This window comes from Panulirus ornatus, chromosome 52, assembly GCF_036320965.1.
Source record: "Panulirus ornatus isolate Po-2019 chromosome 52, ASM3632096v1, whole genome shotgun sequence".
NCBI lineage: Eukaryota > Metazoa > Arthropoda > Malacostraca > Decapoda > Palinuridae > Panulirus > Panulirus ornatus.
The window spans coordinates 11,658,363-11,686,149 of NC_092275.1; the positions used below are offsets into that span (position 1 = coordinate 11,658,363).

General features: G+C 41.8%; 1 protein-coding gene across 7 annotated transcripts in view; it reads left to right on the forward strand.

Annotated features, from left to right (window-relative positions):
* Window positions 1-27,787, forward strand: part of LOC139765063 (uncharacterized) — a 197,253-nt gene that overhangs the window by 26,904 nt on the left and 142,562 nt on the right. For all 7 annotated transcript variants that reach the window (XM_071692163.1, XM_071692164.1, XM_071692165.1 and 4 more), the window contains 2 exons: window positions 7,506-7,679; window positions 7,806-7,949. In XM_071692163.1, the coding sequence (XP_071548264.1) occupies window positions 7,506-7,679; window positions 7,806-7,949 (318 nt within the window). The remainder of the gene's footprint in view (window positions 1-7,505; window positions 7,680-7,805; window positions 7,950-27,787) is intronic.

Genomic DNA, 27,787 nt, shown 5'->3' on the forward strand with positions numbered 1-27,787 from the left:
CATATATGTACATAAATAGCCTTTACATGTATACACATGTACATAATTCATACTGTCTGCCTTTATTCATTCCCATCGCCACCCTGCCACACATGAAATAACAACCCCCTATCCCCGCATGTGCGCGAGGTAGTGCTAGGAAAAGACAACAAACCCACATTCTTTCACATTCAATCTCTGGCTGTCATGTATAATGCATCGAAACCAAAGCTCCCTTTCCACATCCAGGCCCCACAGAACTTTCCATGGTTTCCCCAGACGCTTTACATACCCTGGTTCAATCCATTGACAGCACATCGACCCTGGTATACCACATCATTCCAATTCACTCTATTCCTTGCACACCTTTCACCCTCCTGTATGTTCAGGCCCCAATCACTCAAAATTTTTTTCACTCCATCTTTCCACCTCTAATTTGGTCTCACACTTCTCGTTCCCTCCACCTCTGACACATATGTCTTCTTGGTCAATTTATCCTCACTCATTCTTTCCATGTGACCAAACCATTTCAAAACACCCTCTTCTGCTCTCTCAACCACACTCATTTTATTCCCATACATCTCTCTTACCCTATTGTTACTTACTCAATCAAACCACCTCACCCCTCATATTGTCTTCAAACATCTTATTTCCAGCACATCCGCCATCCTCCACACAACTCTATCTATAGCCCATGCCTTGCAACCATATAACATTGTTGGAACCACTATTCTTTCAAACATACCCATTTTTGCTCTCCGAGATAATGTTCTTGACTTCCACACATTCTTCAACACTCCCAGAACTTTCATCCCCTACCCTATCCTATGATTCACTTCTGCTTCCATGGTTCCATCCGCTGCCAAATCCACGTACAGATATCTAAAACACTTCACTTCCTCCAGTTTTTCTCCATTCATATTTATTATGCTTTGTCGCTGTCTCCCGCGTTAGCGAAGTAGCGCAAGGAAACAGACGAAAGAATGGCCCAACCCATCCACATACTCATGCATATACATACACGTCCACACACGCACATATACATACATATACATCTCAACGTATACATATATATACACACTCAGACATATACATATATACACATGTACATAATTCATACTCTCCCCTTATTCATTCCTGTCGCCACCCTGCCACACATGACATGATAACCCCCTCCCCTTGCATGTGCGTGAGATAGCATATTCGTTCACACTCAGTCTCTAGCTGCCATGTATAATGCACCGAAATCACAGCTCCCTTTCCATATCCAGGCCCTACAAAACTTTGCATGGTTTACCCTAGATGCCCTGGTTCAATCCATTGACAGCACGTCGACCCCGGTATACCACATCCTTCCAGTTCACTCTATTCCTTGCACGTCTTTCACCCTCCTGCATGTTCAGGCCGCGATCACTCAAAATCTTTTTCACTCCATCTTTCCACCTCTAATTTTGTCTCCCACTTTTCCTTGTTCCCTACACCTCTAACACATATATCCTCTTTGTCAATCTTTCCTCACTCATTCTCTCCATGTGACCAACCCATTTCAAAACACCCTCTTCTGCTCTCTCAACCAAACTCTTTTTATCACAACACGTTTCTCTTACCCTTTCATTACTTACTTGATCAAACCACCTTACACCACATATTGTAATCAAACATCTAATTTCCAGCATATCCACCCTCCTCCGCACAACTGTATCTTTATTTTACGTATTTCATTGATTATCCTTTGTGGCTGTCTCCAGTGTTAGCGAGGTCGTGCAAGAAAATAGACAAAAAAAATGGCCCATCCCACCCACAGACACATGTATATACATACACGTCCACTTATGCACATATACATACAAATACATCTCAATGTATACATATATATACACACACAGACATTTACATTTATACACATGTACATAATTCATACTGTCTGCCCTTATTCATTCCTGTCACCACCCCGCCACATATGAAATGACAACCCCCTTCCCCCATGTGTGCGAGGTAGTACTAGGAAAAGACAACAAAAGGCCACATTCGTTCACACTCAGTCTCTAGCTGTCATGTATAATGCACCGAAACCACAGCTCCCTTTCCATATCCAGGCCCCACAAAACTTTCCATGGTTTTCCCCAGACGCTCACATGCCGTGGTTCAATCAATTGACAGCACGTCAACCCCGGTATACCACATCATTCCAATTCACTCTATTCCTTGCACGCCTTTCACCCTCCTGCATGTTCAGGCCCCGATCACTCAAAATCTTTTTCACTGCATCTTTCTACTTCCAATTGGGTCTCCCACTTCTCATTCCCTCCACCTCTGATACATATATCCTCATTGTTAATCTTTCATCACTTATTCTATCCATATGACCAAACCATTTCAAAACACCTTCTTCAGCACTCTCAACCACCCTCATTTTATTACCACACATCTCTCTTACCTTTTCAGTACTTACTCGATCAAACCACCTCACGCCACATATTGTCCTCAAGCATTTCATTTCCAGCACATCCACCCTCCTCCACACAACTCTATCTATAGCCCACACCTTGCAACCATATAAGATTGTCGGAACCACTATTCCTTCAAGCATACTCATTTTTGCTTTCCGAGATAACGTTCTCGTCTTCACACATTTTTCAACGCTTCCAGAACTTTCGCCCCTCCCCTACCCGATGATTCACTTCTGCTTCATTGGTTCCATCCGCTGCCAAATCCACTCCCAGATATCTACAACACTTCATTTCCTCCAGTTTTTTCTCCATTCAAACTTTCCTTCCAATTGACTTGTTCCAGAACTCTACTGTACCTAATAACCATGCTCTTATTCACATTTACTCTCAGCTTTCTTCTTTCACACACCAAAGTTAGTCACCAGCTTCTGCAGTTTCTCACCCAAATCAGCCACCAGCTCTATATCATCAGCGAACAACAACTGACTCACTTCCCAAGCTGTCTCATCTACAACAGACTGCATACTTGCACCTTTTTCCAAAACTCTTGCATTCACTTCCCAAACAACCCTATCCATGATCAAATTAAACAACCCTGGAGACATCAAGCACCCCTGCCGCAAACCAACATTCACTGAGAACCAATCACTTTCCTCTCTTCCTACACGTACACATGCCTTACATCCTCGATAAAAACTTTTCACTGCTTCTATCAACTTGCCTTCCACACCATATATTTGTAATCCCTTCCACAGAGCATCTCTATCAACTCTATCAAATACCTTCTCCAGATCCATAAATGCTATATACAAATCCATTTGCTTTTCTAAGTATTTCTCACATTCTTCAAAGCAAACACCTGATCCACACATCCTTTACCACATCCGAAGCCACACTGCTCTTCCCCAATCTGATGCTCTGTACATGCCTTCACCCTCTCAATCAATACCCTCCCATATGATTTCCCTGGAATAATCAACAAACTTATACCTCTGTAATTGGAGCACTCACCTTTATCCCCTTTGCCTTCGTACAGTGGTACTATGCAAGCATTCTGCCAATCCTCAGGCACCTCACCATGAGACATACATACATTAAATAACCTTACCAACCAGTTAACAATAGTCACTCCCTTTTTTAATAAATTCCACTACAGTACCATCCAAACCTGCCGCCTTGCCAGCTTTCATCTTTCACAAAGCTTTTACTACCTCTTCTCTGTTTACTAAATCATTCTCCCTAACCCTCTCACTTTGCACCCCACTTCGACCAAAACACCCTATACCTGCCACTCTTATCATCAAACACATTCAACAAACCTTCAAAATACTCATTGCATCTCCTCACATCACCACTACTTGTTATCACCTCCCCATTAACCCCCTTCTGATATTCCCATTTGTTCCCTTGTCTTACGCACTTTATTTACCTCCTTCCAAAACATCTTTTTATTTTCCCTAAAATTTAATGATACTCTCTCACCCCCACTCTCATTTGCCCTCTTTCTCACCTCTAGCAGCTTTCACTTGACCTCCTGCCTCTTTCTTTTATACATCTCTCGGTCATTTGCATTATTTCCCTGCAAAACTCATCCAAATGCTTCTCTCTTTGCTTTCACTAATAATCTTACTTCTTCATCCCACCACTCACTACCCTTTCTAATCTGCCCACCTCCCACACTTCTCATGTCACAAGCATCTTTTGTGCGAGCAATCACTGCTTCCCTAAATACATCCCATATATATATATGATACAGCGCTGGTGGTGGCTGATATATATATATATATATATATATATATATATATATATATATATATATATATATTTTTTTTTTTTTTCATTTTTTGTTTTTATTATACTTTGTCGCTGTCTCCTGCGTTACCGAGGTAGCGCAAGGAAACAGACACATATATACATACACTTCCACACACGCACATATACAACCATTGTATTATTTCTCCCCTATCCCCAGGGATAATTTATATTTTATTCATTTATTATACTTTGTCGCTGTCTTCTGCGTTAGCGAGGTAGCGCAAGGAAACAGACGAAAGAATGGCCCAAGTCACCCATATGCACATGTATATGCATAAACGTCCACACACGCTAATGTACATACCTATACCTATGTACATGTACATACCTAATTATACATATATATACATACACAGACATATACATGTATACACCTGTACATAATTCATAATTGCTGCCTTTATTCATTCCCGTTGCCATCACGACGCACCTGAAATGACAACCCCCTTCACCCCGCATGTGCGTGAGGTAGCGCTAAGAAAAGACAACAAGGGCCACATTCGTTCACACTCTGTCTCTAGCTGTCATGTGTGATGCACCGACACATATATATACATACACAGCTACCTTTCTACATCCAGGCCCCACAAAACTTTCCATGGTTTACCAAAGACATGTCCCATGCCCTGCCATTGACAGTATGTCGATCCCGGTATACCACATCGTTTCAATTCACTCTATTCCTTGCACGCCTTTCACCCTCCTGCATGTTCAGGCCCCGATTGCTCAAAATCTTTTTCACTTTATCCTTCCACCTCCAATTTGGTCTCCCACTTCTCCTCATTCCTTCCACTTGTGACACATGTATCCTCTTCGTCAATCTTTTCTCACTCATTCTCTCCATGTGACCAAACCATTTCAGTAAACCCTTTTCTGCTGTCTCAACCACACTATTTATTACCACACATCTCTCTTACCTTGTCATTACTCACTTTATCAATCCACTCACACCACATATTGTCCTCAAACATCTCATTTCCAACACATCCACCCTCCTCCGCACAACCCTATTTATATAGCCCATGCCTTACAACCATATAACATTGTTGGAACCACTATTTCTTCAAACATACTCATTTTTGCTTTCAGAGATAATGTTCTTGACTTCCACTCATTTTTCAATGCTTCCGGAACCTTTGCCTCCCCCGCCCTGTGACTCCATTTCGCTTCCATGGTTCTATCTGCTGCCAAATCCACTCCCAGATATCTAAAACACTTCACTTCCTCCAGTTTTTCCCCATTCAAACTGACCTCCTAGTTGACTTGTCCCTCAGCCCTACTCTACTTAATAACCTTGCTCTTATCACATTTACTCTCACCTTTTTTCTTTCACACACTTCACCAAACTCAGTCACCAGCTTCTGCAGTTTCTCACCTGAATCAGCCACCAGCACTGTTTCATCAGTGAACAACAACTGACTCACTTCCCAAGCCTTCTCATCCGCAACAGACTGCATACTTGCCCCTCTCTCCAAAACTCTTGCATTCACCTCCATAACAACCTCATCCATAAACAAATTAAACAACCATGGAGACATCATGCACCCCTGCTACAAACCGACATTCACTGAGAACCGATCACTTTCCTCTCTTCCTACTCGTACACATGCCTTACATCCTCGATAAAAACTTTTCACTGCTTCCAGGAACTTGCCTTCCACACCATATACTCTTAATACCTTCCATGTATATATATGATATACTAGGGTTAACGTGCTGTCAATGGATTGAACCAGGGCATGTGAAGCATCTGAGGTAAGCCATGGAAAGTTTTGTGGTACCTGGATGTGGAAAGGGAGCTGTGGTTTCAGTGCATTACACATGACAGCTAGAGACTTAGTGTGAACGAATGTGGCCTTTGTTGTCTTTTCCTGGCACTACCTCACGTGCACACAGGGGTAGGGGGGGTGTTATTTCATGCTTGGAGGGGTGGCAGCAGGAATGGATGAATGCAGCATTTATGAATGTGTACATGTGTATATATGTATGTGTCTGTGTATGTATATGTATGTATGCGTTGAAATGTATAGGTGTGTATATGTTCATGCGTGGGTGGGTATGTGGGTGGTTGCGCAATACTTTCGTCTGTTTCGTTGCGCTATCTTGCTAACACAGGAGACAGCATGAAAGTATAATAGATATGAATATGAAATATACATATTTATATATTTTTGGGGATAGGGGAGAAAGAATACTTCCCACGTATTCCCCGCATGTCATAGAAGACGACTAATGGAGACAGGAGCGGAGGCCTGGAGAGTCTTCCCTCCTTATATTTTAACTTTCTAAAAGGGGAAACGGAAGAAGTCATGCAGAAGTGCTCATCCTCCTTGAAGGCTCAGTTTGGGGTGTCTAAATGTGTGGATGTAACCAAGATGAGAAAAAAGGAGAAATAGGTAGTACGTTTGAGGAAAGGAACCTGGATTTTTTGAGAGAAACAAAGCTCAAAGGTAAAGGGGAAGAGTGGTTTAGGAATGTTTTGGGAGTAAGGTAGGGGTTGGTGAGAGGACAAGAGCAAAGGAAGGAGTAGCATTACTCCTGAAGCAGGAGTTGTGGGATTATGTGATAGAGTGTAGGAAAGTAAACTCTTGATTGAAGTGGGTAAAACTGAAAGGATGGAGGGAGATGGGTGATTCTTGGTGCCTATCCACCTGGTCATGAGAAGAAAGATCATGAGAGGCAAGTGTTTTGGGTGCAGCTGAGTGAATGTGTTAGCAGCTTTGATGCATGAGACTGGGTTATAGTGATGGATGATTTGAATGCAAATGTGAGTAATGTGGCAGTTGAGGGAATGATTGGTGTACATGGGGTGCTTAGTATTGTAAATGGAAATGAAGAGCTTGTACATTTGTGTGCTGAAAAAGGATTGGTGATTGGGAATACCTGGTTTAAAAAGAGAGATATACATAAGTGTACGTATGTAAGTAGGAGAGGTGGCCAGAGAGCATTATTGGTTTATGTGTTAATTGATAGGTGTGTGAAAAGAGACTTTTGGATGTTAATGTACTGAGAGGGGCAACTGGGGGAGATGTCTGACCATTATCTTGTGGAGTGCTTCATGTGGGAATTGATTTTGCCGGATTGGTAGAAAGTAGGGTCTTTCAATTTCTTGAGAATCGACTTGCTACCCACTTGACTCATAAACATATATATATTTCATTGTCATGAAATACCAAACCCTTTACTTGTGTTTTTTTTGCAGAACAAACCTATGCATTAGATGTCCGTCATATTCATGATACTAAAAACTGTGATTGACAGAGGTGTACCAACAGTGTTTAGAGGTGCTAGTAACAGCTGGGGAGAGTCTCTTAGCTTCACTGCAAACTCAGGCAGTGATTGGCCACAACTACAAGTTCTGTACTCTCCAGTCAGACCACACACGCTCCCTCCTCAATCAGATCATCAGGATGCGAAAAGATCCTTACCAGCCAGGTACATTAATGCAAAAGTACTCTTCATTTAGGTTAATGTATAACAAAGTATCAGCAAGTAGGTACTGTGTATGGGTTACCAGCATGTGTGTTATTGGTGAGTAACCTGTTTGTTTTTTACCTACAGGCAGTGAGCAAGACATGCAGTACCGGAAGCTGTTAATTGTACATGGCCTTGTAAAGGCAACCGATCTTCTCTGTCACTATGGTCTTCTGCCTGCCTTACACTCGCTCCGACTGTTCCATATCACTCATCAAGTCCTAATCCCAGGTAAGTGCCTCTCCACCAAGGCTGTTCTTCAAAGTACATTGTAATAGTGTCTATCCACCAGTGCTAATCATAATAAGTAAGTTGATGTCCCTCATGGTTAATTTGGTACCACCAAGCCTCATCATACCTATTACAGATGCTTCTCTGTACCAGGCATCATTTCACCAGGTTGGTGTATCTCTCTCTGCCAGGCTCTATCTCTCAGGTACATGTCTACCTATTCCCATTCGCGAAAGATAAATGTGTTGATTTAGGAACCAGACCTCCTTTTAATAGGTCACTGCTTCTCCAGTAGGCCTCAGCCATATCAGGCATAAGTCTCTTTCTCTTTGCCAGGTCTCAGGCAAACAACATGTCTTTCCCAGTAACAGGCCTGTTGTTGTAAGTAGGTGTCTCTCTCCACCAGGTATTAATCGAACCAGGTAGGCATATCCTTGCATCACACATCACACCAGGTAGATATTTTCTTGTATCAGCCCCACCATATCATCATAGCAGGTAACTTCCTTGTATTTTGTCAACAGGATAAGCATTTTCATTTATCATACTATTTTCTTTTTTAAAGAGTTTTCTGTTTGTGTGTTAAGTCTTAGTTAAAATGCACATCAGTAAGATTTTCATGATCATACGTAGTCATAGTTAGAATACGCATTGATAAGAGTTTCCTGTTTTGTGTGGTCTTAATTAACATGCATATCAATAAGATATTTGTGTTTATGCATAGTCTCAGTTAAATACATATCACAATATGATTATCTTATTTAGATGTGTTTTTGACATTTTTATACTCATAACTTCAGAAAAAGATAAATTATGGTTTATTAGATTTAGATACCATTTAGCTGAAAATGCACGGTAGAGGTATTACATATTTTACAGAACAGGAAGATCATGAGAGTTGCTAGTCAATTAGCCATATAAGAGCTTAAAATTAGGATGAGCTGAATATTTCCATACTTTGGATAAGGGCATGGGTGAGGTACATCTAGATAGGGTGACAGATATACAGGGATGTTTACTGAGTAAATATTATGGTAATGCATTATGCACATGGTTGAACTTTAGGTGATGAGCAGTTACAGTAATTCAGTAGTTGATATACCACATAGCCTAACAAACAGAATACTGAGCTGTTCGCTTGCATAGTTCATGGAGTGTTTATGACTTCCACAGTGATAGGTATAGGACTGTTCTTATATCTCTGTACAAACTCTGGTTAGAACTAGTTGATTGTGTGACAGATGGCAGTCCGTGGTGGAGGAGCATTGGTGGAGGAGGTCTCTGTGATGGGGGTGTGACAGCCATTTATCGCAAACTGTTGTGTGAGCTGCTGATGGTTGGAGAGGGCGAACAGGTTCACCAATATGAGGGCCTTTTGGTAGGTGATGTAAGAAGGGCCCAGGATGATTCTGCATGCCCTTTCCCAAACTCTTTCTTGTTTGTCTCTCAGTATAGGTTAGTAAGGAGGCCTAGGCAGGGGAGGTGTACATGAGCTTAGGTAGAATGAAGATAGTATAGACATCCCTGAGCTCAATTAGTGGAATACCTAGTGATTTCAGTTGGTAGAGAAAGTACAGATGGCATGAAGAAGATTTGAGGGTAGTGCAAACATGACTTTTCCAGTTTAAACTGTAGTTTATAGTGATACCTAGAGGTTTGTTTCTTGACTACCCGGAAGATGTTGGGGCTTAGTTTGATGTCAGGGGTTAGGATGTTGTCTGTCCACAGGTTGATGTGCATTATCACAGTGTTAGTGTGGTTGATGATGACTGTTGCTGTAGTTTACTCCTGAAGGTAATTTATGATGTGCTAAAGGGGACAAAAGTCAAGAGAGCTGTTGATAAAGATGCCAAAGGTGGAGTCATATAAATACTTCCTAAGGTGGTTTGTGTCTTGCAGGTTGTCATTGATAAAGAAGAGAAAGCAGAGTGGCCCCATCTTGGTGCCCTTTGGTACACTATATGTTAGGAATAGTGATGTCTTTGTGACTTCCCCAAAGCAGATGGTTTGCTGTTGCCTGTCATTTATGAGACAAGATTTCCCTGTAGTCTCAGGTCGATTGCTTTCCTTATGATGATGTTATGGTTTACTAAGTCAAGAGCGTTTGTGAAGTATACAAAGGTGAATGCCAATGAGGTCTTTTGCTTCTCCAAGTTGTGGTAAATGGAGTCTAGGAGGCTGACAAGGCAGTGAGTGGTTGAGGAAGACTTCATGTTTCCAAACTGCTGAGGGCTTACTGAATCAGCATTGTTAGCGTAGCCCAGTCAAACACAAACCTTTCAGACTGAGGATCGGAATGATTGCATGAGGTCATAAACTACTGAGAGACTCTGGTTTGGTGTATTTGGGTAGGAGAGTGACATCTGCTGTCTTCCAAGATGTGGGGTATTTAGACAGTTTGAGTAAAGTATTAATTATTGTGGTTAGCAGTGAAGCTAATTCATGGGAGAATTCCATGTGTTGTTTCACTGGAAGATTTATGGGTGTATTTGAACATTTTATTTTAAAGTGCTGAAGGTGCTTAGCTACTTGATATTCCTCTACTGTGTATGGAGGAGATGGGGTTGGTAGGTCTGCTGGGAAGTAGCTAATGTTGAGCTGTAATTGTTGGCTAAGTTGCTGTTAATTTGGTATGTGGCCTCTTCATTGTTAAGTTTGTCTACACAAGGGAAGGGGGGGAAAGCCTTTGATTGTCACAGCCGCTTAGTTCTTTTATTTTATCATACCACTGACCGATGTTGGCATGCTTTAAATGCTGTACCTTGTTTAGATAAGAGGCCTGCTTCATGGCTTGTACTTCATGTTGCACTTTGTTGCGAAGTTGCTTGCAGAGGTCATCGTTGCGATTGTTTGGATGCTCGGTTTCACTGATCAATAAGGTGTTCATGTAGTGGGTGGTCTAGGGAGCATTGGTTGGGTGTGATGTTACGATCTTCTGGGGAAAGAAGTGTTAGTAGGCCTGGTTGCATGTTTCCTGATATGTCTATCACATGATTTCAACATCATCTTCTCAGGCCACCTCAGTTCAGTGATGATGTGTTACCCATCAACCAAAATTTCTCTTTTCTGAGTCAGTAAATAGACAATAAGTTTTGGTGTTTGCCCACTTGTGTTGGGAGATGTTGGGGGTAGGGTACCACAACATTGATGAATGATAACTTCATCAGAGGGTAGCACAATATTGATGAATAACTTTATCAGAGAGGGGAAAGAGGCTCAGATGATAATTAGTGGTCAGCTATGTCAGTAAGGATCAGGTCAAGAGTGTTTTGTCCATGCATTAGAAAGTGAACAGTCTGAGATACTTGAAGGTGTCCTTGGAGGATGTTGGTGCCTGTTCTTTTTCCTTGAAACCCCATGTCAGATGTGTAGATAAGGTTCAGCCGGTACCTCCCTAGTAGGGGAGTGCGACGGGTGGTAGACCATGAAATAGATGATGGTACCAGTCTAGCATGGTTGCAATGTGGGCTAAGCCTTAACCCATAATACTTACAGACCCTGAAGCACATTTACTGAAAGCTGGGCCAAATGTGATTTTTTAAGATAAAGGAGGTACAAAAGAGGTAGAGGTAAATGTAATAACTAAATGTACAAATTTCAGGAGTGATCTACCAGGCATTTGCTATTGCCATGACCTATCTGTGAAGTGTCCTGGTGGTGATAGCTTATTCCTCCATTTTGTTGGGGAATGAGGTGACATTCAATAGTAATAGGTTGACAGGTTATGCCACTTCCTTGGAACCTCACAATGTTTTGAAGGTTTAATTTCAGCTGCTGGTTTGCGTCTCCTTGTAGTAATGAATGTTTCACTAGCATTCCCAAGATTGTGCCTGCACTTACCTCTGGCATGAGATATGTTTAGTGATTTTTCTCTTCTCACAAACACTTATGTCTTGAAAATGATATTGCTCTGTGCTGGTTTAGGTCAGTGTTGTGGTCGTGTTGATGGTATGTGACAAGAGCCCTGAACATGTGACCATAGGCAGTATAGGAAACATTATCACTGAGCCACTATTGATTATTCATTGTAAAGTTATCTCTATCCTTCATTATGATACTTGTTGAAATTTGACAGTTGTGTGTGAAGACAGAGGTCCAGTTAAATGTCATCCAAATATCCAGCAGGGGGGAGGGAGGAAGCACAGATCACATTGACCTTTGGCAGCTCAGAAGCACCGAAAATACATGTCTGACTCTTTGAAGGCTTGTGTATATTTACCATTTCTCATGTTTGCAAAGTAGCACGAGGAACAGACAAAGAAAAGGCCTCGTTCACTTATTCTCATGCTGTCATGTGCAATGCACCAAAACTACAGAATCTTTTAGTTCTCCCTGTTAATAATGATTTTAATTTACTTCCCATATTACTTAAATCCTTTAATGTAATTGTTGCCTTCAGCAACACTAATACTCTAAAGAATATCTCAATCAGGAACTCACCAGAAAATTCTCCTGGATGCATCTATAAAGTGCCATGTAGAAATTTTGATAAGTTTTATGTTGGGCAGACTGGTAAGGGTCTTTCTGTTAGACTTAAGCAACATGAATGTAGTATAAGAACAGGATAAGAATCAAATGCCTTGTTTAATCATGTTAAAAACTATGATCATTGTATTGACCGGAGTAATGCCTCTCAGTTATTAACTCTTAACTCCAGTACCATGAGAAATATCATTGAATCTTCTGTTATTGAATACAGAAAGAATTGTAGCTTTATTGTTGATAAAATTTGTAAACAATACCCCTTCTTGTCCTCATAATAAGTTTCTGATAGGCTCGTTGTCTGTCTTGCACAATCACTTGTTTACCAAATGGCATCCTAGCTATGTCTCTTCATTGTGTATCAACTGACTTATATTTCTTTCTTGTATCTCCCCTGATGACGTGATTATTACACGAAAATCCACTTGTGAACTTGTGTTTCATTTGCCCAGTGGACTCATAGGAATATACCTGATCACGCCTCCCACACATTCTTCAACGCTCCCAGAACCTTCGTTCCCTCCCCCACCCTGTGACTCACTTATGCTTCCATGGTTCCATCCGCTGCTAAGTCCACTCCATTCGTTGTGTATATGTATGTATATGGGCATTTATGTATATATATATGTGTATATTTGTGGATGAGCCATTCTTTGTCTGTTTCCTGGCACCAAAACACCCTATATCTGCCACTCTATCATCAAACACATTCAGCAAACCTTCAAAATACTCTCTGCATCTCCTCACATCACCACTACTTGTTATCACCTCCCCATTAGCTCCCATCACTGATGTTCCCATTTGTTCCCTAGTCTTACGCACTTTATTTACCTTCCCCCAAAACATCTTTGATACTCTCTCACCTTAACTCTCATTTGCCCTCTTTTTTGCTTCTTGCACCTTTCTCTTGGCCTCCTGCCTCTTTCTTTTATACATCTCCCGGTCATTTGCATTATTTCCCTGAAAAAATCGTCCAAATGCCTCTCTCTTCTCTTTCACTAATAATCTTACTTCTACATCCCACCACTCACTACCCTTTCTAGTCTGCTCACCTCCCACGCTTCTCATGCCACAAGCATCTTTTGCACAAGCCATCACTGCTTCCCTAAATACGTCCTATTCCTCCCGCACTCCCCTACGTCCTTTGTTCTCACCTTTTTCCATTCTGTTCTCAGCATCTCCTGGTACTTCTCACACGTCTCCTTCCCAAGCTCACTTACTCTCACCACTCTCTTCACCCCAACATTCTCTCTTCTTCTCTGAAAACCTCAGCAAATCTTCTCCTTCACCTTCACAAGATAATGATCAGACATCCCTCCAGTTGCACCTCTCAGCACATTAACATCCAAAAGTCTCTCTTTCGTGGGCCTATTAATTAACACGTAATCCAGTATTGCTCTCTGGCCATCTCCTCTACTTACATACGTATACTTATGTATATCTCTCTTTTTAAACCAGGTATTCCCAATCACCTGTCCTTTTTCAGCACATAGATTTACAAGCTCTTCACCATTTCCATTTACAACACTGAACACCCCATGTATGCCAATTATTCCCTCAACTGCCACATTACTCATCTTTGCATTCAAATCACCCATCACTATAACCCGGTCTCGTGCATCAAAACTACTAACACACTCACTCAGCTGCTCCCTAAACACTTGCCTCTCATGATCTTTCTTCTCATGCCCAGGTGCATATGCACCAATAATCACCCATCTCTCTCATCCACTTTCAGTTTTACCCATATCAATCTAGAGTTTACTTTCTTACACTTTATCACATACTCCCACCACTCCTGTTTCAGGAGTAGTGCTGCTCCTTCCCTTGCTCTTGTCCTCTCACTAACCCCTGACTTTACTCCCAAGACATTCCCAAACCACTCTTCCCCTTTACCCTTGAGCTTCATTTCACTCAGAGCCAAAACATCCAGGTTCCTTACCTCAAACATACTACCTAACTGTCCTTTTTTTTCATCTTGGTTACATCCACACACATTTAGACACCCCAATCTGAGCCTTCGAGGAGGATGAGCACTCCCCGTGTGACTCCTGTTTCCCCATTTAGAAAGTTAAAATATTTATATATTTCTTGTACTTGATCATTGTTTCCCACGTTACAAAGGTAGCACCAGGAAACATGAAGAAAGACCTATCCAGTCTGTTACACATATATGCACGTATGCACACGAGTGTTTATATTATTTTTTTTTATTATACTTTGTCGCTGTCTCCCGCATTTGCGAGGTAGCGCAAGGAAACAGACGAAAGAAATGGCCCAACCCCCCCCCCATACACATGTATATACATACGTCCACACACGCAAATATACATACCTACACAGCTTTCCATGGTTTACCCCAGACGCTTCACATGCCTTGATTCGATCCACTGACAGCACGTCAACCCCGGTATACCACATCGCTCCAATTCACTCTATTCCTTGCCCTCCTTTCACCCTCCTGCATGTTCAGGCCCCGATCACACAAAATCTTTTTCACTCCATCTTTCCACCTCCAATTTGGTCTCCTCGTTCCCTCCACCTCCGACACATATATCCTCTTGGTCAATCTTTCCTCACTCATTCTCTCCATGTGCCCAAACCACTTCAAAACACCCTCTCCTGCTCTCTCAACCACGCTCTTTTTATTTCCACACATCTCTCTTACCCTTACGTTACTCACTCGATCAAACAACCTCACACCACACATTGTCCTCAAACGAGTGTTTATATGTATATGAATATATAGATTATCCCTGGGGATAGGGGAGAAAGAATACTTCCCACGTATTCCCTGTGTTGTACAAGGCAACTAAAAGGGGAGGGAGCGGGGGGCTGGAAATCCTCCCCTCCCGTTTTTAATTGTCCAGAAAAGGAAACAGAGAAGGGGGCCAAGTGATGATGTTCCCTCTAAGGCTCAGTCCTCTGTTCTTAACGCTACCTTGCTAACAAGGGAAATGGTGAATATTTATGAAAAAAAATTATCGTTATTATTATTTTACTTAATTGCCGTTTCCCACATCAGCGAGGTAGCGCAAGGAAAACAGATGAAGAATGGCCCTACCATCCACATACACATATATACATAAGTGCCCATACACACACATATACATACATATACATTTCAACAAATACATACATATACATACACAGACATATACATATATACAAATGTACATATTCGTACATGCTTCCTTCATCCATTCCCATCACCACCCTGCCACACATGAAATAGCATTCCCCACCCCCTCCAGTGAGGTAGCACCAGGAAAAGACAAAAAAAAAGGCCACATTAGTTCACACTGTCTCTAGCTGTCGTGTGTAAAAACCACACTCCCTTTCCACATCCATGCCCCATTGACCTTTCCGTGGTTTACCACAGATGCTTCACATTCCCTGGTTCAATCCATTGACAGCATATTGACCCCGGTATACCACATCATTTGAATTCACTCTATTCCTTGCACACTTTTCACCCTCCTGTATGTTCAAGCCCCTATCGCTCAAAATCTTTTTCACTCCATCCTTCCACCTCCAATTTTTTCTCCCGCTTCTTTCTTGTTCCCTCCATCTCTGACACATATTTCTTCTTTGTCAATCTTTCCTCTCTCATTCTTTCCATATGTCCAAACCATTTTAGTATACCCTCTTCTGCTCTCTCAACCACACTCTATTACCACACATCTCTCTTACCCTTACATTACTTACTTGATCAAACCACCTCACACTATATATTGTCCTCAAACATCTCATTTCCAACACATCCACCCTCCTCTGCACAACCCTATCTATAGCCCATGCCTTGCAACCATATAACATTGTTGGAACCACTATTCCTTCAAACATACCCATTTTTGCTCACCGAGATAATGTTCTCGCCAACCACACATTCTTCAATGCTCCCAGAACCTTCGCCCCCTCCTCTACCCAGTGACTCACTTCTGCTTGCATGGTTCCATCCCCTGCCAAATCCACTCCCAGATATCTAAAACACTTCACTTCCTCCAGTTTTCTCCATTCAAATTTACATCGCAATTAACTTGTCCTTCAACCCTACTGAATCTAATAACCTTGCTCTTATTCTCATTTACTCTCAATGTTCTCCTCTCACACACTTTACCAAACTCACTCACCAACTTCTGCAGCTTCTCACTCAAATCAGCAACCAGCGCTGTATCATCAGCGAACAACAACTTACTCACTTTCCAAACCCTCTCATCCACAACGGACTGCATACTTGTCCCACTCTCCAAAACCCTTGCATTCACCCTCCTAACCACCCCACCCATAAAAGATTAAACAACCATGGAGACATCACACACCCCTGATGCAAACCGACATTCGCTGGGAACCAATCACTTTCCTCTTTTCTTACTCGTACTCATGCCTTACATCCTTGGTAAAAACTTTTCACTGCTTTTAGCAACTTACCACCCACACCATATACTCTTAATACCTTCCGCATAGCATAGTAGAACATAATGCCCTTAGGAACATAGATTGAAACGATGATTATTTAACTCTGTCATGTTGAGATGAGTAATAATGGATATATGAGCATACGTTGGTAGGTTTTCTGTATACGCTAAACTTGTTTGCTTGCCTATGGATCATGTAATCTAAAAATGGCAACATACCATTATGTATGTATGATTCATGGTGAGGTGCCTGAGGATTGGCGGAATGCTTGCATAGTGCCATTGTACAAAGGCAAAGGGGATAAGAGTGAGTGCTCAAATTACAGAGGTATAAGTTTGTTAAGTATTCCTGGTAAATTATATGGGAGGGTATTGATTGAGAGGGTGAAGGCATGTACAGAGCATCAGATTGGGGAAGAACAGTGTGGTGGTTTCAGAAGTGGTAGAGGATGTGTGGATCAGGTGTTTGCTTTGAAGAATGTATGTGAGAAATACTTAGAAAAGCAAATGGATTTGTATGTAGCATTTATCGATCTGGAGAAGACATATGATAGAGTTGATAGAGATGCTCTGTGGAAGGTACTAAGAATATATGGTGTGGGAGGCAAGTTGTTAGAAGCAGTGAAAAGTTTTTATCGAGGATGTAATGCATGTGTACGTGTAGGAAGAGAGGAAAGTGATTAGCTCTCAGTGAATGTAGGTTTGCAGCAGGGGTGTGCGATGTCTCCATGGTTGTTTAATTTGTTTATGGATGGGGTTGTTAGGGAGGTGAAAGCAAGAGTTTTGGAAAGAGGGGCAAGTATGCAGTCTGTTGTGGAAGAGAGAGCTTGGGAAGTGTCAGTTGTTGTTCGCTGATGATACAGCGCTGGTGGCTGATTCATGTGAGAAACTGCAGAAGCTGGTGACTGAGTTTGGTAAAGTGTGTGAAAGAAGAAAGTTAAGAGTAAATGTGAATAAGAGCAAGGTTATTAGGTACAGTAGGGTTGAGGGTCAAGTCAATTGGGAGGTAAGTTTGAATGGAGAAAAACTGGAGGGAGTAAAGTGTTTTAGATATCTGGCAGTGGATGGAACCATGGAAGCGGAAGTGAATGATAGGGTGGGGGAGGGGGCGAAAATCCTGGGAGCCTTGAAGAATGTGTGGAAGTTGAGAACATTATCTCAGAAAGCAAAAATGGGTATGTTTGAAGGAATAGTGGTTCCAACAATGTTGTATGGTTGCGAGGCGTGGGCTATGGATAGAGTTGTGCGCAGGAGGGTGGATGTGCTGGAAATGAGATGTTTGAGGACAATATGTGGTGTGAGGTGGTTTGATCGAGTAAGTAATGTAAGGGTAAGAGAGATGTGTAGAAATAAGAATAGCATGGTTGAGAGAGCAGAAGAGGGTGTTTTGAAATGGTTTGGGCACATGGAGAGAATGAGTGAGGAAAGATTGACCAAGAGGATATATGTGTCGGAGGTGGAGGGAACGAGGAGAAGTGGGAGACCAAATTGGAGGTGGAAAGATGGAGTGAAAAAGATTTTGAGTGATCGGGGCCTGAACATGCAGGAGGGTGAAAGGCGGGCAAGGAATAGAGTGAATTGGATCGATGTGGTATACCGGGGTCGACATGCTGTCAGTGGATTGAATCAGGGCATGTGAAGCGACTGGGGTAAACCATGGAAAGTTGTGTGGGGCCTGGATGTGGAAAGGGAGCTGTGGTTTCGGGCATTATTACATGACAGCTAGAGACTGAGTGTGAACGATTGTTGTCTTTTCCTAGTGCTACCTCGCACACATGAGGGGGGAGGGGGATGGTATTCCATGTGTGGCGAGGTGGCAATGGGAATAAATAAAGGCAGACAGTATGAATTATGTACATGTGTATATATGTATATGTCTGTGTGTGTATATGTATGTGTACATTGAGATGTATAGGTATGTATATTTGCGTGTGTGGACGTGTATGTATATACATATGTATGGGGGTGGGTTGGGCCATTTCTTTCGTCTGTTTCCTTGCGCTACCTCGCAAACGCGGGAGACAACGACAAAGCAAAATAAATAAATAAATAAATACCATTATTTTCATTTTCTACAGTAAATTTGATGGAAGGTACTAAATTGTTAAGTAAGGGGAAAAATGTTTGTAAATTTTCATTTGTTCGCCAGACACAAACATCATCTACAGACCTAAACCAAATTGCATTAGAAAGTAAGATATCCTTTAGTTTTTTTTTTTTTTTTTTTTTGCTTTGTCACTGTCTCCCGCGTTTGCGAGGTAGCGCAAGGAAACAGACGAAAGAAATGGCCCAACCCACCCCCATACACATGTATATACATACGTCCACACACGCAAATATACATACCTACATAGCTTTCCATGGTTTACCCCAGATGCTTCACATGCCTTGATTCAAACCACTGACAGCACGTCAACCCCGGTATACCACATTGCTCCAATTCACTCTATTCCTTGCCCTCCTTTCACCCTCCTGCATGTTCAGGCCCCGATCACACAAAATCTTTTTCACTCCATCTTTCCACCTCCAATTTGGTCTCCCTCTTCTCCTCGTTCCCTCCACCTCCGACACATATATTCTCTTGGTCAATGTTTCCTCACTCATTCTCTCCATGTGCCCGAACCATTTCAAAACACCCTCTTCTGCTCTCTCAACCACGCTCTTTTTATTTCCACACATCTCTCTTACCCTTACGTTACTTACTCGATCAAACCACCTCACACCACATATTGTCCTCAAACATCTCATTTCCAGCACATCCATCCTCCTGCGCACAACTCTATCCATAGCCCACGTCTCGCAACCATACAACATTGTTGGGACCACTATTCCTTCAAACATACCCATTTTTGCTCTCCAAGATAATGTTCTCGACTTCCACACATTCTTCAAGGCTCCCAGAATTTTCGCCCCCTCCCCCACCCTATGATCCACTTTCACTTCCATGGTTCCATCCGCTGCCAGATCCACTCCCAGATATCTAAAACACTTCACTTCCTCCAGTTTTTCCCCATTCAAACTCACCTCCCAATTGACTTGACCCTCAACCCTACTGTACCTAATAACCTTGCTCTTATTCACATTTACTCTTAACTTTCTTCTTTCACACACTTTACCAAACTCAGTCACCAGCTTCTGCAGTTTCTCACATGAATCAGCCACCAACGCTGTATCATCAGCGAACAACAACTGACTCACTTCCCAAGCTCTCTCATCCCCAACAGACTTCATACTTGCCCCTCTCTCCAAAACTCTTGCATTCACCTCCCTAACAACCCCATCCATAAACAAATTAAACAACCATGGAGACATCACACACCCCTGCCGCAAACCTACATTCACTGAGAACCAATCACTTTCCTCTCTTCCTACACGTACACATGCCTTACATCCTCGATAAAAACTTTTCACTGCTTCTAACAACTTGCCTCCCACACCATATATTCTTAATACCTTCCACAGAGCATCTCTATCAACTCTATCATATGCCTTCTCCAGATCCATAAATGCTACATACAAATCCATTTGCTTTTCTAAGTATTTCTCACATACATTCTTCAAAGCAAACACCTGATCCACACATCCTTTACCACTTCTGAAACCACACTGCTCTTCCCCAATCTGATGCTCTGTACATGCCTTCACCCTCTCAATCAATATCCTCCCATATAATTTACCAGGAATACTCAACAAACTTATACCTCTGTAATTTGAGCACTCACTCTTATCCCCTTTGCCTTTGTACAATGGCACTATGCATGCATTCCGCCAATCCTCAGGCACCTCACCATGAGTCATACATACATTAAATAACCTTACCAACCAGTCAACAATACAGTCACCCCCTTTTTTAATAAATTCCACTGCAATACCATCCAAACCTGCTGCCTTGCCGGCTTTCATCTTCCGCAAAGCTTTTACTACCTCTTCTCTGTTTACCAAATCATCTTCCCTAACCCTCTCACTTTGCACACCACCTCGACCAAAACACCCTATATCTGCCACTCTATCATCAAACACATTCAACAAACCTTCAAAATACTCACTCCATCTCCTTCTCACATCACCACTACTTGTTATCACCTCCCCATTTGCGCCGTTCACTGAAGTTCCCATTTGCTCCCTTGTCTTACGCACTTTATTTACCTCCTTCCAGAACATCTTTTTATTCTCCCTAAAATTTAATGATACTCTCTCACCCCAACTCTCATTTGCCCTTTTTTTCACCTCTTGCACCTTTCTCTTGACCTCCTGTCTCTTTCTTTTATACATCTCCCACTCAATTTCATTTTTTCCCTGCAAAAATCGTCCAAATGCCTCTCTCTTCTCTTTCACTAATACTCTTACTTCTTCATCCCACCACTCACTACCCTTTCTAATCAACCCACCTCCCACTCTTCTCATGCCACAAGCATCTTTTGCGCAATCCATCACTGACTCCCTAAATACATCCCATTCCTCCCCCACTCCCCTTACTTCCATTGTTCTCACCTTTTTCCATTCTGTACTCAGTCTCTCCTGGTACTTCCTCACACAAGTTTCCTTCCCAAGCTCACTTACTCTCACCACCCTCTTTACCCCAACATTCACTCTTCTTTTCTGAAAACCCATACAAATCTTCACCTTAGCCTCCACAAGATAATGATCAGACATCCCTCCAGTTGCACCTCTCAGCACATTAACATCCAAAAGTCTCTCTTTCGCGAGCCTGTCAATTAACACGTAATCCAATAACGCTCTCTGGCCATCTCTCCTACTTACATAAGTATACATACCTGGATGTTTTGGCTCTGAGTGAAACGAAGCTCAAGTGTAAAGGGGAAGAGTGGTTTGGGAATGTCTTGGGAGTAAAGTCAGGGGTTGGTGAGAAGACAAGAGCAAGGGAAGGAGTAGCAATACTCCTGAAACAGGAGTTGTGGGAGTATGTGATAGAATGTAAGAAAGTAAATTCTCGATTAATATGGGTAAAACTGAAAGTTGATGGAGAGAGATGGGTGATTATTGGTGCATATGCACCTGGGCATGAGAAGAAAGATCATGAGAGGCAAGTGTTTTGGGAGCAGCTGAATGAGTGTGTTAGTGGTTTTGATGCACGAGACCGGGTTATAGTGATGGGTGATTTGAATGCAAAGGTGAGTAATGTGGCAGTTGAGGGAATAATTGGTATACATGGGGTGTTCAGTGTTGTAAATGGAAATGGTGAAGAGGTTGTAGATTTATGTGCTGAAAAAGAACTGATGATTGGGAATATCCTTTAGTAATTTTGTTTAAAAAAAATTCCATATAAAGGTTTCTTAGTACAGGTGAAAGAGGGTTACCCATTGCCATACCAAATTTTTGATCATAATATTCTCCATTGAATTGAAATACACAGTCTTCTGTACACAATTTTATCATTTCAACGAAAACAGACTTTGAAACAGGTAAATAAAGATCATCCAAAATATCAAATGAATACTCTAAAGGTCGCAACTGGAACTTTTGTGAAAAGTGAGGAAACATCAAAGCTAACAAGTTTGAAACCAAAATTAACATTGATAATGTTAAGCTTGTTAACTAAATCTACATTGTTCATGATATTAGAATTGGAAATCTTACTCACTGAAGGGCTTAATAAAGAAATTACCCACTTTGACAATTTATATGTGATGGAGCCTACTGAATTCACTATAGGTCTTGCTGGAAAATTTTGTTTTATGTTTTGATAAGTCCATACATGTATGGCAATGAAGGGGACAAAGATGGGAAACTTTTGATAAGAGAACCATTACCTTTCAACAACAACTTCAGTTTCTTATTGAAATGGGAATTAATTGTTTCTAGGGGATTTTTACTGAGTTTGAAATATGTTGTGTCATCATTTAAAAGATCATTCATCTTAGATGAATAATTACTTTTGTCCATAATCATAACAGTGTTAGCCTTATCTGCTTCAGTAATATGTATCTCATTGTCTTTTTTAAAGTGTTGATAGCTCTTATAAATCTTTGAGGGTAATTAGGTTCCACTGGCATAAACTAAACCCTTACAGATATTTATATTTCATCATTAGATAATTTCCTGTACTTCTCTAAATCACAAAAAGACTTTTTGACATCAACACAGCTGGCTTCCCTGTTAGAGCCCACAAAACTTAATCCATAGCCTAAAACACACAAGGACTCCTTATTAGTGAAGTGAGAGGGTCAGGGAGAATGATTTGGTAAACAGAGAAGAAGTAGTGAAAGCTTTGTGGAAGATGAAAGCCGGCAAGGCAGCGGGTTTGGATGGTATTGCTGTGGAATTTATTAAAAAAGGAGGCGACTGTGTTGTTGACTGGTTGGTGAGGAAATTCAGTGTATGTATGGTTCATGGTGAAGTGCCTGAGGATTGGCGGAATGCATGCATAGTTCCATTGTACAAAGGCAAAGGAGATAAAGGTGAGTGTTCAAATTACAGAGGTATAAGTTTGTTGAGTATTCCTGGGAAATTATATGGAAGGGTATTGATTGAGAGGGTGAATGCATGTACAGAGCATGAGATTGGGGAAGAACAGTGTGGTTTCAGAAGTGGTAGAGGATGTGTGGATCAGGTGTTTGCTTTGAAGAATGTGAGAAATACTTAGAAAAACAGATGGATTTGTATGTAGCATTTATGGATCTGGAGAAGGCATATAATTAGAGTTGATAGAGATGCTCTGTGGAAGGTATTAAGAGTATATGGTGTGGGAGGTAAGTTGCTAGAAACAGTGAAAAGTTTTTATCGAGGATGTAAGGCATGTGTATGAGTAGGAAGAGAGGAAAGTGAGTGGTTCCCAGTAAATGTTGGTTTGCGGCAAGGATGCATGATGTCTCCATGTTTGTTTAATTTGTTTATGGATGGGGTTGCTAGAGAGGTTAATGCAAGAGTTTTGGAAAGAGGGGCATGTATGCAGTCTGTTGTAGATGAGAAGGCTTGGGAAGTGAGTCAGTTGTTGTTCGCTGATGATACAACGCTGGTGGCTGATTCATGTGAGAAACTGCTGAAGCTGGTGACTGAGTTTGGTAAAGTGTGTGAAAGAAGAAAGCTGAGAGTAAATGTGAATAAGAGCAAGGTTACTAGGTTCAGTAGGGTTAAGGGACAAGTAAATTGGGAGATGAGTATGAATGGAGTAAAACTTGAGGAAGTGAAGTGTTTTAGATATCTGGAAGTGGATTTGGCAGTGAATGGAACCATGGAAACGGAAGTGAGTCACAGGGTGGGGGAGGAGGCGAAGGTTCTTGGAGCGTTGAAGAATGTGTAGAGGGCAAGTACGTTATCTCGGAGAGCAAAAATGGGTATGATTGAAGTAATGGTTGTTCCAACAATGTTATATGGTTGTGAGGCATGGGCTATAAATAGGGTTGTGCAGAGGAGGGTGGATGTGTTGGAAATGAGATGTTTGAGGATAATATGTGGTGTGAGGTGGTTTGAACGAGTAAGTAATGAAAGGATGAGAGAGATGTGTGGTAATAAAAAGAGTGTGGTTGGGAGCAGAAGAGGGTACATTGAAATGGTTTTGTCACATGGAGAGAATGAGTGAGGAAAGATTGGCAAAGAGAATGTATGTGTCAGAGGTGGAGGGAACAAGGGGAATTGGGAGACCAAATTGGAGGTGGAAGGATGGAGTGAAAAGATTTTGAGCGATCGGGGCCTGAACATACAGGAGGGTGAAAGGCGTGCAAAGAGTAGAGTGAATTGAGTGATGTGGTATACCGGGGTCAACGTGCTGTCAATGGATTGAACCAGGGCATGTGAAGCATCTGGGGTAAACTATGGAAAGTTTTGTGGGGCCTGGTTGTAGAGAGGGAGCTGTTGGTTTGGTGCACTACACATGACAGCTAGAGACTGAGTGTGAACGAAAGTGGCCTTTTGTCCTTTCCTAGCACTACCTTGCGGGGGGAGGGGGATGCTATTTCATGTGTGGCGGGGTGGCTACGGGAATGAATAAAGGCAGCAAGTATGAATGTTGCACATGTGTATATATGTATATTTCTGTGTATGTATATATATGTATATGTTAAAATGTGTAGGTATGTATATGTGTGTGTGTGGACATGTATGTATATGCTTGTGCATGTGGGTGGGTTGGGTCATTCTTTCATCTGTTTCCTTGTGCTGCCTCGCTAACGCAGAAGACAGCAACAAAGTATGATAAATGATAAATGAAATAAAATGAATAATGTATATATGTGTGTAAATGAGTGGAATGGTCTTCTGTTTCCTTGCACTATCTTTCTGATGTGGGAAATGACGATCAAGATTACTTCCCACATATTTCCCGCGTGTTGTAGAAGGTAACTAATTGGGATGGGTGTGGGGGGCTAAGTAACCCCCCCCTTGTATTTAAATTTCTATAAAGAGAAACAGAAGGAGTCAAGCAGGGATATGGTAGAAAGAATACTTCCCATGTATTCCCTGCATATCATAGAATACAACTAAAAGGGGAGGGAGCTGAGGGCTGGAAATCCTCCCCTCCCATTTTTATAATTTTCTAAAAGAAAGAACAAGGAAGGGAGCCAAGTAAGGATATTCCATCTAAGGCTCAGTCCTACCTCCCTGACATGGGAAATGGCGAATATATATGAAAGAAAATATAAACAAATTAAACAACCATGGGGACATCACACAGCCCTGCTGCAGACCAACTTTCACTGGGAACCAATCACTCTCCTCTCTTCCTACTCATACACATGCCTTACATCCTTGATAAAAACTTTTCACTGATTCTAGCAGTTTACCTCCCACATCATATACTATTAAGACCTTCCACAAAGCTTCTCTGTCACCCTATCATATGCCTTCTCTAGATCCATAAATGCTACATACTAATCCATATGTTTTTCTAATTATTTCTCACATACATTCTTCAAAGCAAACACCTGATCCACACACCCTCTACCACTTCTGAAACCACACTGCTCTTATCCAGTATGATGCTCTGTACACGCCTTCAGCCTCTCATTCAATACCCTTCCATATAATTTTCCTGGAGTACTCAACAAACTTATACCTTTGTAGTTTGAACACTCACCTTTATTCCCTTTCCCTTTGTACAATGGCACTATTCATGCATTCTGCCAATCTTCAGGCACTGACCATGATCCATACTTGCATTGAATATCCTTATCAGCCAATCAGCAACACAGGTCACCTCCCTTTCTTAATAAGTTCTACTGCAATACCAGCTCTGGTGGCTGATTCAAGTGAGAAACTGCAGAAGTTGAGAGTAAATGTGAATTAGAGCAAGGTTATTAGGTTCAGTAGGGTTGAGGGACAAGTTAATTGGGATGTAAGTTTGAATAGAGAAAAACTGGAGGAAGTGGAGTGCTTTAGATATCTGAGAGTGCACTTATCAGCGGATGGAACCATGGAAGTGAGTCACAGGGTGGGGGAGGGGATGAAGGTTCTGGGAGCGATGAAGAATGTGTGGAAGGAAAGAATGTTATCTCAGAGAGCAAAAATGGGTATGTTTGAAGAAGTAGTAGTTCCAACAATGTTATATGGTTGCGAGGCATTCTTCTATAGATAGGGTTGTACAGAGGAGGGTGGATGTGTTGGAAATGAAATGTTTGAGGACAATATGTGGTGTGAGGTGGTTTGATCAAGTAAGTAATGAAAGGGAAAGAGAGATGTGTGGAAATAAAAAGAGTGTGGTTGAGAGAGCAGAAGAGGTTGTGTTGAAATGGTTTGGACATATGGAGAGAATGAGTGAGGAAAGGTTGACAGAGAGGATATATGTGTCAGAGTTGGAGGGAAGTAGAAGCAGGAGACCACATTGGAGGTGGAAGGATGGAATGAAAAAGATTTTGAGCATTTGGGACCTGAACATACAAGAAGGTGAGAGGTGTACAAGGAATGAAATGAATTGGAACATTGTGGTATACTGGGGTCAATGTGCTTTCAGTGGACTGAACCCGGGCATGTGAAATGTCTGGGATAAACCATAGAAAGGTCTGTGGGGCCTGGATATGGAAAGGGGGCTGTGGTTTCGGTGCATTACACATAACAGTTAGAGACTGAGTATGAACGAATGTGGCCTTTTTTTGTCTGTTTTCCTGGCACTACCTCATTGAAACATGGGGTAGCAATGCTATTTCCTGTGTAGCGGGGTAGCGACAGGAATGGATGAAGGCAAGTAAATATGTACATGTGTATATATGTATATGTCTGTGTATAAGTATGTATATGTTGATATGTATATGTATGTATATGTTGATATCTATTTTTTTTTTTTTTTTTTTTTTTTTTTTATACTTTGTCGCTGTCTCCCGCGTTTGCGAGGTAGCGCAAGGAAACAGACGAAAGAAATGGCCCAACCCCCCCCATACACATGTACATACACACGTCCACACACGCAAATATACATACCTACACAGCCTTCCATGGTTTACCCCAGACGCTTCACATGCCTTGATTCAATCCACTGACAGCACGTCAACCCCTGTATACCACATCGCTCCAATTCACTCTATTCCTTGCCCTCCTTTCACCCTCCTGCATGTTCAGGCCCCGATCACACAAAATCCTTTTCACTCCATCTTTCCACCTCCAATTTGGTCTCCCTCTTCTCCTCGTTCCCTCCACCTCCGACACATATATCCTCTTGGTCAATCTTTCCTCACTCATTCTCTCCATGTGCCCAAACCATTTCAAAACACCCTCTTCTGCTCTCTCAACCACGCTCTTTTTATTTCCACACATCTCTCTTACTCTCACGTTACTCACTCGATCAAACCACCTCACACCACACATTGTCCTCAAACATCTCATTTCCAGCACATCCATCCTCCTGCGCACAACTCTATCCATAGCCCACGCCTCGCAACCATACAACATTGTTGGAACTACTATTCCTTCAAACATACCCATTTTTGCTTTCCGGGATAATGTTCTCGACTTCCACACATTTTTCAAGGCTCCCAAAATTTTCGCCCCCTC